This window comes from Triticum aestivum, chromosome 7B, assembly GCF_018294505.1.
Source record: "Triticum aestivum cultivar Chinese Spring chromosome 7B, IWGSC CS RefSeq v2.1, whole genome shotgun sequence".
Lineage (NCBI taxonomy): Eukaryota > Viridiplantae > Streptophyta > Magnoliopsida > Poales > Poaceae > Triticum > Triticum aestivum.
The window spans coordinates 140,376,731-140,397,631 of NC_057813.1; the positions used below are offsets into that span (position 1 = coordinate 140,376,731).

Genomic DNA, 20,901 nt, shown 5'->3' on the forward strand with positions numbered 1-20,901 from the left:
TCACTAGCCAAAAAAAAAAGCAGCTCATTCAACACCATTAATTTGTCAAATGGAAGATCAACTCAACTTCATTGGCGGCGTTAACAGGTGGGGGACACACCCAAATAACATCTTCGTGCCTTTCTTTCAGGAACCGAACATGCACCATCCAATACAACAAAGGCATAAACGAATAGCAGTATCTTGCACACTGACAAAACCTCGCACCGCCAACAACAAATAATGTACATACGCCCCAACAACCCGATCGGATATAGGGCAGTATTTCTCTGGAGAGTTTTGGCATTTAGTTCAAATGTGGACTAAACACCAAAGCTACCAGAAAAAATGCTCATTCAAACACCACCAAACCAATGAGCCTACACCACATGCATTGAACCTAACAAAGCGCTAGGAGAAATCCGAAGCCCAACAATAAATAACCTCATGTAAACGGTTCACTTCCGCAAAACCTTCTGTACGGCAACCCTTTGTGGATTTGTTAAGCCCTGCAAACAGTAATTCGGTTCAACAATACTGTATACTCGCGAACATGAGATGCAGCAGGGTAAAGTAAACAGCCAAGGACGCCTTACCTGGCAAAGATACTCGAAAAGTGGCCGATCACTGTCCCACAGATTGACAAATGTGTTCGTTAGAAAGTCCAACAACTTCACCTGCAAAACAAAGAGTTATATGGTTGAGTTAATATCATACATACTAATTTTAATGATGGAACTTTGCAGCCAGAGGCTGAAAACACACCTCATTAAGAGAGTCAGCTTTTGCCAGATCATCATCATAACTGTCGTCTTCATCCTATAGAAGATTGGAGTAGACAGAGAAATGAATATGACAAAACTGCATGCCAGCAACAATTAACTACTACTCACGATATCAAAGAAAAAAGGAACTTCTCCTTACTAATATATACCTCATCGAAAACTTTTGCCATTGCATTTAGATGCTCAACTGACGGATTAGCATTCGAAGGAACTGATGCTGAATACACTATATCATGTGGAGTCGCATCACCATTCTGAACCTCTTCCCAATCACTATCCTGTATAGAAAAACACTCTAAGTGGACCATTCTAGTTCACAATTTAATTGATGAGTTAGTGCAGAAACCTCTTCATCAATATTGTCAGCATCATCACCGACTTGCTCTTGAATTTCAGCTAAAGTATCTGCTAACAGTGCGAATATCTGCATAATCCATATTTGGGGATGCTATGAGTAAATGCTAAAAGATATAATGGAAACATAAACTGATGTCTGGCCCAACATTTGAACATTTGAACATATATTTGGTGAGAGATTTCTTTATAGATTTTGAAAATTTGCATGAAATGTTTCTTCAAAAGTAGATCTGCTGGGAGAGAAGCTATGGTTGTGAAATCATTGGTTACCTTAGATGGGAGTGGAATCTTGGTCCAGTTATCTGGAGTTACCCGAGCTTTTGACCGTGTGGTTATACCTGCACTAGTCTGAACTTTTCTAGGTAAGACTCGTGAAACTCTATCAGACAAGGTATGAACTATTGAGCACCAAATAGACTTGCAATGGTAGTACCTTAACAAGATGTCCGTTAACTTCAATCCTAGATAGCTCAGGATGACGCGTAGATATGAGCAGAGCTAATGCAGTAGTTGTTACCTTTATCTGGTAGGCTCCTTGAATTTCACCTGTAATTATATTTACCAGGAAACCTCTTATTAAGGGGGGGAAGGAAAGAAGACATGTTATCCTCCCTATGTAATTATTATGTTGCACATGTACTCACCTTGTAGCTGTGACCATTCTGACATAATATAAGCCAATGAATTTCCGTAGCCCTGGGCAGGAATTGCAAGTAGAAGGTTGATAAACTGATCAACGTTTGGTGCACTTAGATGTACCTGCAACATGTGGTAAATATTCAAATAATCCTATATGGAACACTTGATGCACTATAAGAAAAGATTCAATGATAGGGGTTAAATTTCTTTTGCAGGAAGTGTTATCCATAATGGTACAGAATAAATGATAACAGAACACTAAGAACTACTCCCTCCGTCCCATAATGTAAGACGTTTTTGGGCTCTAGTGCAGTGTCAAAAAACGTCTTACATTATGGGACGGAGAGAGTACTACTTCTGTCCCATAATACAAGAGCGTTTTTGACACTACAGTTGTGTCGGGACGCGGATTTGGTGAACATGGGTGCGCGCGCACCCTTTATGTATAGTAAATTCAAAAAAATGCTAGAAAAATCAAAAAAAAACTGAATTTATTTTTTTAATATACGGTCAACTGGTATACTCGCGTATGAAGTTTCACAAAGAAATCACATCCGTGGTAATCTGGGCAAAAATGACAAAATCGAAGCTAATCGGAGCTATATTAAAAACACTGTTTAATGAATAGTATGATCGCATTTGTATTTTCTTCACTAAGAATACCATGGGTGTTAATACATCATGAAACTTCACAGGTGGGTAGAATGATCGACTAAGATTCATACAGCGAAATTTCAGAAAATTTTAAAATTTTCTAGTACTTTTTATGAATTTACTATTCACATGGGTGCGCGCGCACCCATGTTCACCTTTGTATATTCACAGAAAACGCTCTTATATTATGGGACGGAGGGAGTATTTGACATCTGGATCCTCGATTCCATGTGAAACATAAATGGCATGTTGCTCCCCCAGAGGCGCAATGGCATCCACAGAACATGATAAAAAATGTGAGTTGGCTAAGTACAGTACGAAGTGGCAAATTTTAAGGTGGAACAACAATTAAAACTAAGGATCCGAACGAATACCTTGAATTGTTTCCATGTAAGAGGCTCAAAAAAACTCCGCCTATGTCTTCTAGGCATAGCCGGTCCCAAGCCCGGGTAAAGGAGGAGGGTTGTGATAGGCTTGGCGAGCCAACGTAAAAACTAGCCAGTCCCATAGGTATGAAACCCATTTGAGCGAGAATAGTACTAGGATGGGTGACCTCCTAGGAAGTCCTCGTGAAAGGGTTTCATATCTAAGGTTTGTGATAGGCTTGGCGAGCCAACGTAAAACTAGCCAGTTTTGGTATGAACCTTTGGGCAAGAGTAGTACTAGGATGGGTTGACCTCCTGGGAAGTCCTCGTGAAAGGGTTTCAATTAGCCACCCCATTGGTTTGGGATAAAAAGGCTTCGTAAAGTAAGTAGTAAGTAAGAGGCTAAAAACAATATATTGGCTAAACGCACTTAAGCCTAATGGAGATGGTCGTGGCAGAAAAGAAACAAGAGCAGTAAACCAATAAACAGTAAATTAACGACTTAAAGATACCAGATGCATTGTTAAATTTTGCTTTTATACTGGTTTTCTTGGACAGGTGAAATGCAGAGAGTAGAGATGTCTTAGGTAGAGATCCGAGTGACTTCACAAATCTAGAGAGAGAGAGAGAGAGAGAGAGAGAAGAGATGCAACTCACTAGTCTGGCTATTATAACAACAAGAGAGCTCTTCAATCCTGCAATGTCGCTCGTTTGCATACGCCTCACAATGGCAGCAATGAGCTCCGGAATGTGGGGAGATAGGTGTGAAGGTATATGCAAAATAAGTTGTAAAATGTAACTCCCAACGAAAAGTGACACTGAACTTTCCAATTCTGGATTTAAAAGCCTGTTAAGACAATGAAGAACCATGCGTAAGCATGCAGCTAAATATCAATACAAACACTGCATCACGAATAATATGCAAGAAGCAGTTTACTGTAACATCACACTTCAGCAAGGCTAAGTGGCTAATTATTAGTTGTTCACTTTTATCAAATTCCTTTTGATTGCTGGTGAAGAAGTATGTGCAACAAATTAAGAACTATGTAACTGATTTTCCCACATCCTGTAATGGTACAAAATAACTGGAACAGCAGTAAGTTAATCATACGCAATCTTCAGTTACCTTGAAGCTGCACTAAGTAGCATCTTCAATGTACTTTCACCACCCCAAACAAACAACTCCTGCCGGCCACCTGATATAAATGCTGCCAAACATTCTGTCGCGTTCTGAATTGGCAATAAAGTAGCATATCAATAATAAATCCAAACAAAATATGTCAACCATACTTGAATGATCTAATCATTTACCTGCATCTCTCCATGGTCATCACTTTCAAGAACAATCTGAATGGTAGATGTAAAGCATGTGTCAAACACTGCCTTAACCACAGCAGCTGGAGCATTCTGCAATTTACACAACAGCATTAAGATTGGCATTAATAAGTTTATACAGTATTTTTACAATAATATTTTCCTTTTAACTACATCAAACTTAGACATACTTTGAGTATCATCGTCAGGAGGTCCAGTGAACCTGCAACTAGTCCATCCGGCTGGATCTTGGACTAGCAAATGAACCACAAATAAGATTTGCATTTTGCGGGCAAATGCCGAAAAATAATGACAGTGATGTAACACTGGCTTTAGCGACTTACTTTTGATAAAATTGTCCCTATTGTTGGAAGAATCCGGGATACAAGTGGTTCTAAGCATCCAGGAGCATTCTTGATGGCCTAAAAACTAAGGGATCCTGTTAGGTAGGCTGCAATTTTATGGGTTGCAATAACCAGAAAAATGTGTACAAAATTGCCGACATCAAATAATAAGATATACACAGGTAAGTTTTTGTAATGGCCTAAACAATACACAAAACCAGCCACGATAAAGAAAAATCATGCAGAACTAATCGATACTTAGGAGAAATATTACAGCAAAATATACATAAGCATTAATCCATACAGAAATCTCCTTTTGGTAAATTCCCATTTGCCATCTTACAGATATTTGGACATAATAGTTACAATTTCCAGGAACACATGCCATCTGTAGACCAATCTCAATTTTTAAACTGCAACAATTAAATTTCAAAAGTTTCTTGGTGTACATCATTGATAATGTGTTCAAAATATGAAGTCAGGTTGGAGTATCATTTAAACATGAACCACAATCACCTTTGGATGCATACAATAATGAGAAATTAAATAAGAGAAGTCGTGGATAGAACAGCAAATTCTGACGAGAACTTACCTCTAGAACTTCAACAGCATCGATACTGATGAATGGGTCAGCAATGTGTTGGGCCCATACATCTAGTATGATAGGAGAAATGACTAGCTCAATTGATGTTGATTGTTCACCACCTACATATCAAGTGGAAAGATATTAATCTTATGGGCAAACAAAATTTTAATTATCAATATACCATACACATATTTTGCTATAATACGCATTGACAAGTGTGTTGAGTAGCTGACAGACCAGATTTAATGGCTGATTGGAGGGTTTCTAGAACAAGATGCAGTGTTTCGTCAGATGCCTGCCATAAAACTTCCATGTACTTATTTCCTTCAAGAAGTCGAAGCAGGTAAGTTTACAATTCCATATACAACATTACCTGCCTCAGAAGATCAACAAGAGATGAGAGTATGCCCATAATGTTTGGCATCGAACTTTGATTAGATTCCGATAAAAGTTCGGCCAGTGCCCTACATGCTCCTACTTTAACTGGTGGTGGCCTGCCAAACAAATATCACACCGATGAATACAGTTCTCCATTGTGTCAGGAATTGGACGACATATAAGTTCATGGGCTTACACATCTGAGGCAATTGCATGAGCAGCATTGCATAGATATTGTTCACAGATCCCTTTGCTTATCTGACATTTTTTCCCCAAATCAGCGTTGCTGAACATATAGCAATAAATATAGGGGAAAAGAGGTAAGGAAGTTCACCAATGAAGAGAACTTGGCCACAACGGAGAATGCACGTGCATGAAGAAATGGGTACTGGTGCACCCCTAAAAATCAGAAGATTAGTAAATAGCATAGATATATAATTTTCCAAACCAAAGTAAGGAAAGATACCTGTTCCCACAATGTCAGTTACCATCTGCTCAAGTAAATCTCGCACATTGTAACCAGAATCCTAAACAATCAGAAAGCACTTAATGAATAAAAGACTCACAAATTCTATTATTGATTTCAATAACTGGAAAAAGGAAAAAGGGAAATTGCATTTGGGCCCCACTGCCCTACACAGTACAAAAGAACAACTCACAAGAACGTCAAACGCCTCGATAAGTGGGATTTATCTATCTGAATGTGCAAAAAGACTTATCCAGCCTTAACATGAGACTATACTACCATGTAATAACAAAAGAAAAATTGCCACTGCAGCCAGGCACATCTTCTCTAATCTCACTAAGCAAGACCTTATACTTGGTGACACCACTTCATCAACTTCCCCACAGCACCAGGGGTTCCTTTGCACTCTTCTCTAATCTCACTAAACAAGACCTTAAACTTGGTGATGACACTTCATCAACTTCCCCAGAGCACCAGGGGTTCCTTTGCCGTAGCGCCAGCGCCCTCTCCCTCTGCAGCAAAGGCTGGGGGCGTGAAGGTGATTAGGTGGACAACGGTGATGTTGACAAAGCTGTTGTGGATTGTGCTGCGAATGTGGCTGCATGTGCAAGCACATGATGCCGCACGTCGCAGTGCAGGAATGTGTTCATGACGACAGGCAATCGGTTGCCTATTATAACTTGCAATAGTGTTCACATCAATATGGTCAACCTACAGGCCGAAATACAGGCAAGCTACAACTGACGCACCCAGTTGGTAGGTTGGATAGCACATGTAAGCTTCTCGTGACAATTAACTATGGGGCATGGGGACTAACAAGCTCAGGCCTAGTTCAACTCAGGCGGAAGCAGAAACAGAAAGACGACAGAAAGAAATAAATACAAGTGAAAAGTGTATCAAAGTGAGTAATGACTTGGTGTCAATTTTAAGCAGATTTCTTTATTTATTTCTCTACAATTCACAGGGCCGTTCCCTTTCATTTTTGCAGTTTTTGAGAGATACCACGTCATACTATTACAGGCTATCCAAGGTGGGAGACTAAACATGCCACATCATCCCCAGAAGTGCTCAATTGTAAGATCATCAAGGTAGTAAAGTGGCATTGGAAACCTATATAAAAAGTGGGGGGATCTTGCCAACAGAAGAGCAGTGAGTTAATGAAACTAATCGGCACAACAACAAAATTAAACCAACCTGTGCTTCACACAGATGTTCTGATAGTGAACCTAGAGCAAAAAGTGATGCTTCATGAAGCTGGCACACAAACAAATGATGTATTAGATAGCATCAACTGCAAAAAGGCACTACGATACTTGGAGGGTAATAAAATGAGTAAACAGATTTAAATATGGCTAACTACTAAACAAGACAACTTAAGGGGAGCAACTTAGAACTTTTGTCAAACAAGATTCACCAAATTGACTTAGTCTAAAATCATAGTACATCACCAAAATAGTGAGGAACATAATCAGAGTAGCATTATTGATAGTTGATAAGAGCTAAGATCTTAAAAGGTGATTTCCTTCAGAATTTTTTCAAAAGCTAACAACTCACTCTCCACCAGTCGGCAGAACCCGCTTGTTTTAATTCACGTGATTCACGAAAACAAACTTGTGAAGCTTCCAAAATTGCATCAATTCCATAATCCTCGTAGGCAGTGACTATCTCTTCCAGCAAAAGAGATCCTGAAACCATGAGCATGTGAGGAAAACGTCTTGTGTTTGACAAATTCCTATTTAGGAGGAGATTTCAAATCTGCGTGTCTCTTGTAATGAACATGGCTGTTTACCCCCAAGCAAAGGATGGAAGCAAGCAAAGACATTTCAAGTCAACATTTCAATGTTGATTGTTTAATATAAGCAAACCTAACATAATATAATTTTAGTTATTACTAAACAAGGGCACTAGAACATTCCACTGTTAATATAGATTGAATAAAATTAACAAACAGAAGCAAAATTTCAGCTCATACCAGACACACGACAGCTATAAGTTACATCATCCTCATCAGCAACATACTGGTTAGCATCACGTGACCAGTTTTGCACCTAGAATAACAAAATAAATAGATACGTTTGAATTTCCAAGCAAAAAACTAGCATGCCGGTAATTTTTGCTAATGTAAGATCAGATATATAGTGGGCATGTATCAACCAGTTATACCTGTTCCTCAGTTATCTGTTGAAAGGATATAGTGTAGTATGCTAGCTCTTTAATGTTTCCTGCAATAACCTAGTGTGACAGCAGAGACAATTATTACAAGAAAAAAGATGCACAAAATGTATGTTATTAAAAAGGGATACCTTTGCTAACATAGAATTTCCCACAATTGTTGTCCATAGCTCAAATAACTGGAAAATATGAGAATATGGTAAAAGACACACAAGCAAAGGCACCAAATGGACTATAGTACAATAAAAGAGAAAAGTAATTAAAACAAAATTACCAATAGAATAGAAAGAGGACACATGAAATTACCTGAATCTCAAAGGATTCAAGACTTCTTTCACTACCATCAGAATCATATCCGACATTATCAACATCCTCTGAAGCTTGAATGATTGACAGGTGATAGACCTTGAAGGATGAAACAAAGGTCTGCCACAGAGGCGCAAGAACAGCTGTACAAAATTGGCCCATCAATCAGAAAGGCAAAAGCGTAAGAGCAAAGCTAATAGTGTATTTATTATACTTGCCAGAAATTTTAGCTTCAGGTAGTCTAGGGAAGTTCTGGATAAGCTGGAGTAAACACTTCAACACCTGATCATCAGACAAACATAGGATTTGACAACTACGAATAATGGAAGCCTTCAATCTTACAAGACAGATTGCATGAGGCATACCTCCATCTGCATGCTCCAGTCATCAGGATTTGGGGACAGCACCGGTGAATTTAAAATTATAGAGAATTGCTCCACAAGAGGATCAAGCATTGAAGTCATCAAATTGACAGTCTCTCTCTGTGCCAGCAAATCACCTCAGTTCACATTCCATAATGTGAAGAAACGACAGAAATACTGCAGCATAAGCTATAAAACTACCTTGTAAACACCACTCATTGATCCAAGCATGGAAATACACGAATGGACTATTCCAAGAGCCTTTGAACGAAGAGAATTTTCATACAACTGCTTTTCAAAATGGGTGAGAACATATTGCATTGTCTCCATAAATAGTCGCTAAAAAATGAGTAAACAGTAACAAACTTACCTGTGGAGATGATATTATTCTGTACAATGATGGGAATAGCTCTGGCACTAGTTTTGGAATACAAGTATCATCCAAATCATCTGATAGAAGGGCTAGGCATCTTAATGCTCCACGAACTGTAATGGGAAGCACGCCAAAGCTTTCAGGATAACGGCAACCATGAAACTCTAAAATAGAAATAACCATAGTTTTCATAATTTTCTATTCAAAATGTTTGGGCTATATGAGCATCCTGAGAAGAAATGCAGATTGAGGCTATCTAGTACCAACGGTGGAGCTTAGTTAGGGCCAAGATCTGGCAGTCTGGCAGAACCCCAACATAATAGTGATAATCAAACAACTATCGACACAGTGAAGCCTAAAACAGGAGAACTTACAGGTGATGTTGTAAGTGCCTTTTTGGTTTGAGTAAGGCATAATAGTTCTCAGAATGAACACTACTATAACAGATTCAAAGCACAAAAACAAGTTATTCTTATGTGACATATTTCAGGTCCTCATTGATGCAGAAAAGGGCACAGTTATGTTTAAACAAACTTAAAAAAATTGTGAATAATGATATACCAGTAGTGTTAGAAGATTAAATTTAGCATTTTATTGAAAATTTACATAATCCGTTTCAAAAGAAGCATATTGTTTTTAGGCAAAAAATATAGTATCATACAATTGTTAAGATATAGCATTACTAAAAGCCGACTCATTAGATTTTTTTTATATATAAAATGATCTCCCAGCATCACCATAAATGCATATCATCATGTCAACTACCCATGTTTGTACACGTGCGACATAGATGTAGTTCATGTTCAAATAAGGTTTGGATTTCGCATGACATGAGTATGAGCAGAAGGGACATGTTTTGAACTTCTTTAGATACATAATTGTTTTGAATTTACTTTAAAGCAATAAGAAGTTCAAGCCCTCCTGAAAGGGTGTGGCTTTTGGAGCTTCTCCGGGAATCCGAAGCCCTCTTTTTGTATTAAGAAGCCACCACAAGCTTCTCATAGAAGTTAGCTATTGAAAGAAGCTGTTCTGCTGCCCATTAATTTCTTATAACGTACTCTATTTTCTTTGCCAAATAAGCCAGCAAACGTCGACGCTTTCCCGAAAGTCTTTGTAGACCTCTTTCCAATGAAAAATATATTTTTTGTATTTCCAAATGTGACCATTTGGAGCTTATGCTGGTCAGAAGCTGATGTCTCCTAGTTCAAGTTCAAGGCTTCCAAACAAGCCTGTATCCTGATTTGAAAATACTGGGAGAAAACAAAATATTCATGTACCTCCATTCCCATTGCTTTGATCACCAATTAACTTCAAGAGAAATGGAAGTAACTCAAGCCAGTCTTCTGGCCAATCATTCTGCCCAATAGCTGCTACAGCCATGCCAATGGCAGTACGAATCTTCCCATTAGAATCATCCAGTGAGGTAAGAAGGAGTTGACGTATGACAACCTGACGAGGAATAAGGGTGAAAACAATGTCAAATACTAAGAACTCGATAACAAAGAAATAGAAATAATTAACACGGTAAGCACATGTTTTCTGGTGTTTTAACAGAGAACTCAGTTTTAACAACGGTAATAGATGTGCTGCCATATGCCATAGAATAATCAATGATCAATTCAGGCAAATATGAGTTTTGAGCAGAGCATTTACTCTACTAGTGCGGATACCATAACCCCTTCCACACACTCATCTAATGTGTATTTTCAAAGCATATTATTGATTTTTTTGTAAGATAAGAACAAGCAATCAGCTCCAATTGTTTCAACAAGCCAAAGGCAATGGGAAATGACATCAGGAGTATGCTATGACCTGAGTCCTAATTTGTGGCATTCAACAAAGAACAGGGGATAACCTAAGTACCTTTTCTGAGGCAGAAACAACAGGAGGCACAAAATTGTCTTCGTCTTCCTCCCAGTGCTGCTTGATGAACTGTTTTAACAAAACAGCAGCTAGGTAGCAGGAAGTAAAGGACCAGCAAACAACAACAGGATTGTTCAGCAAGCGACACCAAGTCTAACAAAAAATACAGTGTACACAACAGAGTTCCCATGAAAAGAAACTGCAAATAAAAGACTGAGGATATCTGACGTAGCCCAAACGGGACCTCCTTGTTGACTGTGACCTTCGTGAGGGCAGCTCCATACCCTGAGGAAACATTACAGCAAAATCACAAAGTTGTCAGCTGACAGCAGGAGATTAGTGAGTGAAAATACACTTCATGTCTCAAGATAATGACCAGTTCAAATAATTTGTTCCAGCAGTTAGGTGGTCAGAGGTTATGCGCTACCATGAAGCAAATCCGTACCTCAAGAACCCACAAGAACTGAGCAAGAGCGCGTGAGTCAGGAACTCAGGATGCTACAAAACCAAACTATATGGTTCTTATGTGGTTGAAAAGCATGAATACAGTAAATTGACATAATGGATTAGGGTCCAAAGATGCTTCCAAGAGAAATGGAAGTAGTACACCACCACGGCGGTAATGAAACCTTTCATCAAGAGAGAAGTTGGTCCTAGCAACAACAACCAAAATTTCTCCCTCTCACTCCCCACACCCCCCACCCCGCCACCCGCCTTCATATGCGGCATCAGTGCCGGAGCCAGGTTTACCAGAATGGGTGTAGAGTTCAAGATTTTGCGAATTCCCTAGCTATTTTCCAGTTTATACGTAGTTTATGCTTTCTTACACATGTCCCCTTCTGGCTCCGCCCATGTGCAGCATGCATCAACCACCACCAGCCATGTTTGGAACGCCACAAGGAGAGAAATGTGACAGCGACTTTAGAGCGAAAAAGATACAGGTCCTCAAGGGCGACATAACGACAGTCACCATGCAGCTCACGACCTCCGTCCTCACCGCCAGCCACGCTGCTGGAATTTCACACTTGCTAACAAGAATTCATGCTTGTTCTACTCCGACAGACATCCAGCTTGACACTCTTCTCCTGTGAGTTTTGGAGCAATTACTTTTGCCTTCACGTTCCAACCCTATGAGAATTTTCCCTCAATCAATTGCTTTCGATATGTATTGCAAGATAAGATTTTCTCCACGCCGTCCGGACATCCTGGAGGCCGACGCAAACACAACATGCAGCCGCTCTTCGAGGCCTTCTGCAACGGGGGCGGCATGCGGGCCTCTCTCGTTACGCTCCTCAAGGAGCTCTCAATGTCTAACCAGTAACCACCATGCCATCATCCTGCACAACCACATGGCAGCATTCGTGGCGCCATCTGGGCAAAGCACATGGAGGAATTCAGGCAGGACGGACCGTCTAGCAAAACCATTGCCTTTGAGGCATGGGTGCTGCCGCTTGAGGGCCAGCGGAACCAAGACAAAATCAATGCCGTCGTCCACGGACTAGCTAGGAGGAAAACTCTACCAGCAACTTGCACTCCAGGATTTTGTCCTTCACCCTCCGTCAGCGCATCACATGTCAATCCTCCTCCGATGGGCACACGCCCTCAAGCGATGGTGGGGGGTATTTATTTTGGAGAGAACGGAGAGAAGGGAAAGAAATGGAGAAGGATAAGGTGGAGGATATATCTAATTATGTGTATTGTCCATGTAGATGCCACATCTGACGTGACAGTGAGTCCGGGCCATTAGTCTGGTTGTTTAGCTTGAGTCAAACAGAGTCAATCGAGAAACAGTGCTATCTGCAACGGTTAGTCACAGGAATTGTGGTTCTGGAGAAAAAGAAGTTCAAGCTGGTTGTTTTGTTTTGTGTAATTTACTCTACTGCTGGTGCGCGGCACAACAGGCAACAGCTGTTGCGGTAACGGAAGTTAAGCAGCTCTATGGGTAGTTTCTAGGCATTTGCATCTGCCAGCCGTCTCTTTAACAGCAGTGCGAAGCAGTCACTGGCACATCTAGAGGGATCAAATTCGAAACTCTCGCACTCTCAAATCGTCAACAGAGCGTGGCCACCAACTCGGGGCAGAAATGGCCTCCATCCAGCAAGGACAGTTACTGAGCGAGGGGCGGCGAAGGCGAACCTGGCTGGAGGGAGGCCTGCCGTAGCGACTCCTCGGCGAAGGCGCGGACCTCGCGGGCGGTGTCGAGGGTCGCCGTCAGGCACTCCACGAGCCACCGCTGGTCCCCGTCCGCCGCACCCGCCGCCGCCATTGCAACCCGAACGACCGCAGCCGCCGACGGCGACCTCGCCTGGGCCTAGGGTTGGGTCGGAGCTCGGCGCGGTCGCCTTTTGGTTGAACGGGGTTGATTTTGGTTTGAGCGGGATCGCGCGGAGAAGGCGGGCGGGTGGTGGGAATGGTGGGGGATTTGGGGGTTTTGCGCTAGGGTTTTTATACGGGAGCGGAGGGTAGGCGGAAGAGGAGACAGGGTGGTGGCGGCCGAAGAGGAATGGAGAGTGAACGGGTTAAGAAAAAGGCTGTGCTGGACTGGGCCGGCTTGCCAGGCTGGTTGGTTCGGTACGCGTTCGCTGGACTTTGGTGGAGGCGGCTGCTATTTTGAATGGCGCGAAAGTTGGCATGCCAAATAGCTGAATGGCGGGAAAGTTGGCATACCTAGTTAAATCTCTGTCTGTTACTCAAAAAAAAAGCTAAATCTCTATCTCTACCTCTAGTCCTCTACTTAGTTAAAAAGAAAATAAGGTTTTCATTTCACTTTTCTTCCAATCACCTTTTCATCCAACCTTTTTTGTACTCCCTCCGTCTCAAAAAGCTTGTCTTAGATTTGTCCAAATACGAATGTATCAAGTCACGTTTTAGTATTAGGTACATCCGTATCTAGACAAATCTAAGATGAGAATTTTGGGACGGAGGGAGTATGATAATAAATCAACTTAATTTACTTGCCTTCTGAACCAGTTCCACTTTAATTTACTTATCAAACTTTGGATCAAAATATAAGGTAATTCATGGACAAAATTTGATGATCATTTATTCACACAATCGCATTATTATAGACAGGTAAATCACAAGCCGACAACTAGAAGATTTATGTCTTTGCAACGCACGGGCATTGTCCTAATAGAGAAAAAAAAAGATAGCAGGAATAGCTGAACTCTATTTAGCGCCTTCTGCGTCGGTTACTGTGTATATTCGGCAAACTAGCGCACATCCCCTCTCCATCGGGCTCGGCCCATTTAATATTTTTTTCATTCTTTCACGACCACATTTTTTCTTCATTTCCACAACACGCCGCTTGTGAATGGGCCAGCCAATCGCTACTTTTGTTTTTTCTAAATCATCCCAGCCGATTTTGTAAACCTTCTAGAAGCTTACGGCCGGTTTTGGAAAACTTCAAATCTTTTTTTCAACTTTCCTAATCGGTATTTTCTTTTTCATTTTTTTATTTCTCTCACTGTTTTCCAAATGTATGAACTATTTTAAATTTTCTAACTTTTTTTCAAATTGATGAATATTTTGTAGAATGCATGAATTTTTTAAAAAATTTGTGAACTTTTTTCAAATTGCACAAAGTTTTTTTGAACTCGTCAACTTTTTGAGTCCACGAACTTTTTACAAATCCGTGAACTTTTTGAACTCATGAACTTTTTCAAGTGTGCAAACTTTTTTCAAATCCATGAGTTTTTTTGAGTTCATGAACTTTTTCCAAATCCGCAACCTTTTTTCAATACTATGAACTTTTCTAGAATTTTTGAATTTTTTTCAAAATTAGAAAAATATATTTGTGAACCTTTTTACAAGTCTATGAATTTTGATCAAATCCACAATTTTTTCAAATTTTCATGCTTATTTATCTTCTATGATTTTTCCAGATTCATTTGTGTAAGTCAACAGTCAATGGTTGACCAGATAACATGAGAATCTTCCGATAGCAAACGAAGCAGGTCACATATCAATGAGCTCCCACATGTCGACCGAGAGCGAACAATGCAAAAAAGGAAAAAAGGCAAGCGAACAAAGCAGACCTACGTCAAATGAGGCCAAGAAGAAATATCGCTTAGTTCGCTGGGATATATTATGTCGATCCAAAGATCAGAGAGGTCTCGGTATTGAGAATCTGGAGATAAAAAATAAATGCCTTATGAGCAAACGGCTTTTTAGGCTTTCGGTAGAGAACGATAGGATGTGGGCACAAATTTTACGAAACAAATATTTGCAATCGAAAACTCTAGCACAAGTTACCGCGCGGCCGTCAGACTCGCCTTTCTGGAAGGGGATTATGAGAATTAAAGATTTTTTTTCTTTCGTAGAACCAAATTTGTTGTTGGCAATGGGATGTCAACACGTTTTTGAGAGGATACATGGCTAGGGGAGGCGTCATTAGCCATTCAATATCCAAGTCTGTATAATATTGTCCAACGTAAGGAAAGTTATGTTGGCACGGTATTACAATCGGTCCCTTTAAATATTCAGTTTAGGCGATCTTTGGTTGGGGAGAGATGGAATTCATGGATCAAGTGATCCTAACCAAAGATAATTTGTTAAAGCGACATTGGGTAGGCAGCTCCCGATGTTGTTTTTGTGATAATAATGAAACAATACAACATCTTTTCATAGATTGTCCTCTGGCCAAATCTCTGTGGTGAACAATACATATAGCCTTCAATATTGTCCCTCCAGTTAACATTGAATCGTTGTTTGGGACATGGTTAGCTGGGGTGGAACGTACTACGACGACTCGTATTCGAATTGGAATATGTGCACTATTGTGGGCTATATGGAACTGCATGAACGACATAATTTTTAACAGACAACAATTTGTAACCTTCTTGCAGGTCATTTTCAGAGCTACCGCATGGATCCGTACGTGGTCCTTACTCACTCCTATGGACTCCAGGGAGCCGCTGGTTACTGGGTGCAATCAATGGGAGATGGTAGCACCGGATATTTTCAACCGGTTTGAATGACGGTCGCTTATCAAGATAGGAGTATAGGTCTCTAATCATGTATCTACCATCGGTTGTAATTCTGAGTTCCTTTTTTCGATTGCTCCTTTTGCGGGCTGTAATACTTTGAATACTGTTTGTTTTGAGACTCTTAATAATATGGTTGCATGCATCGTTTAGATGCAGAGGCCGGAGGCACGCCTCCTTTCCAAAAAAAAAAACACAAAGCAAACCTACACACTTTGTTGGGCCAAGCCTAGGTCGTGACTGCGTGAGCACCAACGAGCACAAGCGGCGCTAAACGCGCCTGTATATGACCTCTCTGTCGAGATTCTTAAAAAAACTCTGCCAGTGTCGCCGCTGCCGCCGTCGTTTGAGAAATTTAGGTCTTCTCGCCCCCGCTGCCATCTTGCGCTGAGAGGTGGGGACCTTGGATTTTCAAGACCTCTATGTACTTCACCATCATCTAGTGCTTATTATAGTTTTGTGAGAATAAATTGCCTTCCGTTCTTTTGGCGATGCCATGAGATTAGAGAGATTTCTGTCCTTGCATATTTGATTATTCAAATCTGATGAGTTTATGTTGTTGCGTCAAGTCTTTTTTGTTGGTCTGATTCTTTATGGCGGTGAAATCTTTCATCAACACCACGTTGAAGATGTAGTGATTCGACGGCCTGCACTTCTAGGGGATCATCCCTGGCCCAAGTACGTTCATCGATCAAGGCTTCCTATCTTTTTGGATTGGCGGCTCAAGGCACTTTAAAAAAACATTATTAGTAATGTTGGTGCGGGTGGAGGAGTGACAACATCGTTGCTCTAGTCCAATTGCAGCACTTTTACCGAAGTCTTTGGAGTATATCTTCAAGCACAGATTGGCGCCGTGGAAAAGGTGTTTTCAAGAGATTTCATTGTAATTCTTAGTCATAGGAGTACTTTGTATTTTATTTAATGTTAGGTCTAAATTAGTGTACCTGTAATTGTTATGGGTATGAATAAAGTTATAGATGTTTCTATAAAAAAACTCTCTACCACATGGTTGGGAATTTTGCCCCGAAAAAAGATAACTAAGAATTCTACGATCTTCCTCCTTTTTTTAGCTGGGAAATAGTAGTATGTTCCGAGTTGGAAAACACTTCTCATCAACTGGTCGATAATCACGCACGTGTCCGTCGCCTCAGTTGTGCGCCACGCGCCCCCAGTGGACTCATCCACCCCACGTCTTCTGCAATAGCACGCCTTCGTGGCTCCGTCCCCTACCTTATCCTCGCCTCACTCGGTGCTTTTGTCCCGAATCAGCGCCGCAAGGGAGGCGCTCGCCCGCATCAAGTTCGCACCGGCGCTCGCTGTCATCCCGCTTCGGTGGCCAAGGTTGCCTGTGAAGGAGGCCCCCGCCCTACTTCCATCCCTCCTATTTTTCTTCGTCGCCTCGCTTGCCATCGGCCGGGCAGCGGTCGCCCCGTCGCTCACATCTGCCCTGAGATTCGCGTTGCTCGGGCATCATTGCAACGGCGAGCGACATAGAGCACATCCTCTCTGGCGGTGCTGTCGTCGGGGGAGCTCTCCCTGCTGGATTCGTCCCGACCCTGCGTGCCATGTTTCTGAAACAAATATCTTGTTGCAATAGTCATTGGTGTTTCTGAAACAAAGCTTTTGTTGCGAAGAAGAATCCTAAGCAGAGATGCTTTTTGCAACCTCATCAATGTTTTTGAAACAAATCTCTTGTTGCAATAGTCACTGGTGCGTTTCTGAAACAAAGCTCTTGTTGCAATAGTCATCATTGTTTTTGATACAATACTCTTATTGCGGAAAAAGCCGTACGTTAAGCAATCTAGATCGGACGGCTCGCGAGGCGGCGGATCTTTAAAAAAAATCCACCGGCCGACGCGTAGAGTTTCCAGCAATTCTAAGATCTTTCTAACTCTCCTTCAAATGAAAAGAAAAGATCTTTCTAAGTCTCAAAACCGTTCAAAGCAATTATCAGGATTCATGTCTTTTGACGGTGTGGGCTCGTGTGTGCAAATCCTATTGGACGCTCATTGCGTCCAAATGTATTTGGTTTGCATAAGAGCGTGTGAGGCCAGACGAAAATATATTTTCAAAATCGCTAGTTAAGAAGTACTTATTGTAAAGATCACTTCCATCTTTTCAGGTTGCGGTAAGTGGCCTCGCAACCTAGGAGTTTTCTTTTTTTCATAGATTCATTTATTCAAAACATTTTATCTTTTAAACTGTGCATTCAAATCTTGAATCATTTCCATTGTTGGATTCCTCGCGTCGAGATCTTCAAAATTAGATTCCATGTTAATAGGTTTTGAAGAACTTTTTTTTCACGAAAAAATCCGGACAAAAAAACGAACCGGGAGCACGGGTTTTTTCTTTTTCGAAAGAGGCACGTCCGTGCTTTTCGTGAAATCACAATCGTGCCTCTCGCCGTAGGAAAAAAAGAAGAAAAAAATGTGTTTTTTCCGTTTTTGAGGAGGCACGGTCGTGCCTCTCGTAAAAGCACAACCATGTCTCTCGTGGAAGAAAAATCATGCCTCTCCCAAAAGAAAAAAAATTAGAAAACGCGTCCTTTTCCGTTTTCGAGAGGCACGGCCGTGCCTCTCGCGAGAGCACAATAGTGCCTCTCTCGAAAGCAAAGCCGTTCCTCTCGCGGAAGAAAAAAAACAGAAAATGCGTTTTTTCCGTTTTCGAGAGGCACGGCCGTAACTCTCGCAAAAGCAAAACCGTGGCTCTCGCGGAAGAAAAAAATGCGGTTTTCCGCGCAAATATTTTTTTGGATCCAAAAGTTAAGGAAGACCAGTGAAAAACCAAAACGTCGAAAAAACCCGTTTAAAAAGCCGAAAACGCGTGCGGAAAAATTAAAAAAAAAAGAGGGAGCGTCCAGAGCGCGACATGTGGCGGGGCGGCTGAGAGCGTGCTAAGTGATGCTGATTATTGTGAGGCTCCCGAAGGAGCGCTCGTTAACTAGTTGCTCTCTTATATTCCATTCCGTTTTTTAGCAGTTTTGTGAAACTTTTAGATGGTTTAGGTCCGGCTTTTCCTATTTTTTATCCGCTTTTCTATTGTTTCCTTCACAGTCTTTTCTTTTTCATTCTTTTCTTGAGTGGTTCTTGTCTTCTTTCAAAATATTAAAAAAACATGTATTTTTTAAAATTGATCAAAAATTCAAGAAAAATCGTTTTTAAAAAATATTGAGAATTTTCACAAAATGAATGAAAATTTTCAAATAAGAAAACTACATGTAGCCAAAAAATGTTCATAATTTTAAAATGTTCAAATATTTTGAAATATTCATAACTTCAAAATAATGATAGCCTGTCCAAATAAATTGTTCAAAATATCAGATAATAATGCATAGTTTTCAAAAAATATATAAACCTTGATGCCAGTAATCTTGTGAAGTTGAATCTATTTTAATGTTTGATATTGTGTTGTGCTGCAATTCTCCGGTGGTGACGTGCGAACATCGACTTCATATCACTTCACTTTTAAGGGTCTAGAGGAGATTAGTTTGTTCATCGGCAGGTGGCTGGAGTAACAGAAATTACCATATTCCTAAGCTTATGAACTATTGCATGAGAAGTTGTTGGGACCCTGAAGTTTATGGCTATAGTAAAATGTTATCTTAATTATTCTCTTGCATTTGCAGATGCTTGCACAGAGGTTATAATCATGAGTACGTTGTTTGTTCAAGCGAGAACAATATGTTATCATAGGTTTCACCACACAACAAATTATCAAAATAATGAATCTTGATGGAAGCAACTTGGTGAAACTCCCGTGTGTCCTCGAGAATGAATTGACCATACAAATAAAACCACCAGCTTGTCCTTATCACAATTAAGGATTGGGCCACTTTGTTGCACCATTGCAATTTTGTTACTATTTTAATTTCTTGTAATTACTTTTGCTTTCAAACAAACCATCAAACATTTTTTGCAGCTTTGCAGTGAACTTTTGCTAGTTTTCATCAACCAAATCCTTCTGCTCCTCACTGGGTTCGACTCTTACTTATCAAAATAGCTACGATATATTCCTTACACTTGTTGGATATCACTCACCAGGACATGGATGTAGGCCTCGGGTGGCCGACCGATTCTCCCATAACTCTGGCGGCAGCAGGACACCGATTTTTCCGCCTCTCCCATAGGTGGAGAGGTTTCTCCCACTGGTTCATGATGTTCATGGCCCCTCGAGGGCGAGAGCCTCCTTCAAGATTGGATCCTCTTTTCGATGGTATTTTTCTGCAATTTCTCTTCGTGTTGTTTTTTGAGTTGTTTCACCATTTTATAGATTATCGGAGATTCGTAACTCTGACGAATATAATTTTTTAGGGCGGTTTAGAAACTTCTTGAGTAAGGCTTGAACCAAGGGCGGCGCAAACCGCCTTACACAACCACCACACGGGTAGGGGGTGGCCGTGTGGCCTCCCTCTGGGCCATCTTTTGGCTGGTGATCTCTTCTAGTATAAAAAATAATTGTCATGATTTTTCCCAAAATTTTCCAGCTCTGAAAGCAACATCTTCTGAAATAGCCAAAAAACACTAGAAAATAGCAACATGCATTTGGCCCCAGATTGATATGTTAGTCCAATAAAAAAATAAAATATATATAAAGTTGTGTCAAAACATATATAGTTGATGTAAATATAATATGAACTTAACAAAAATTATATATAAGTCATAGACGTATTAGCAATGAAAATATAATAATAACAATTTTACTATTGTCTTTAGGGCATATTTCAAAAACAACATGTCACCGTTGCCGAGCCATCTCACACCGTCTTGGGCCGCCACAACGAGCCACGTGGGGGGCGCCTCGCCCCCAATGTTCGCCAAGCAGGCTTTGTCCATTGACTTCTTTTGAGGACGGTGGGGAGAAGGTGGAGGGCGCGGCGGCGGCTCGGGCAAAGTGACAACAAAGATGACCGCGATAATGCTAAGTCAGATTACCACCTCTTTAGTTGATTGAGAGCAGAGACAAGCGCTTGCCAA

The 20,901-nt window shown here is 40.8% G+C and overlaps 1 protein-coding gene across 1 annotated transcript; it reads right to left on the reverse strand.

The window, feature by feature from the left end:
- Nucleotides 1-4: 4 nt before the first annotated feature.
- On the reverse strand, nucleotides 5-13,442 carry LOC123161828 (importin-9). The gene is made up of 33 exons (XM_044579650.1): nucleotides 13,080-13,442; nucleotides 11,167-11,228; nucleotides 10,944-11,036; nucleotides 10,358-10,529; nucleotides 9,078-9,193; nucleotides 8,909-8,995; nucleotides 8,711-8,827; nucleotides 8,564-8,627; nucleotides 8,346-8,488; nucleotides 8,171-8,218; nucleotides 8,031-8,099; nucleotides 7,840-7,915; nucleotides 7,422-7,552; nucleotides 7,062-7,121; nucleotides 5,868-5,928; nucleotides 5,736-5,800; nucleotides 5,598-5,659; nucleotides 5,397-5,517; nucleotides 5,261-5,318; nucleotides 5,030-5,142; nucleotides 4,438-4,515; nucleotides 4,285-4,347; nucleotides 4,091-4,186; nucleotides 3,906-4,009; nucleotides 3,437-3,626; nucleotides 1,766-1,880; nucleotides 1,555-1,667; nucleotides 1,392-1,469; nucleotides 1,111-1,188; nucleotides 914-1,042; nucleotides 745-798; nucleotides 576-656; nucleotides 5-488 (listed from the first exon to the last, which is right to left on the reverse strand). The coding sequence occupies exons 1-33, from the start codon at nucleotides 13,207-13,209 to the stop codon at nucleotides 438-440; spliced, it is 3,078 nt and encodes a 1,025-aa protein (XP_044435585.1). The 5' UTR covers nucleotides 13,210-13,442; the 3' UTR covers nucleotides 5-437.
- Nucleotides 13,443-20,901: the final 7,459 nt, after the last annotated feature.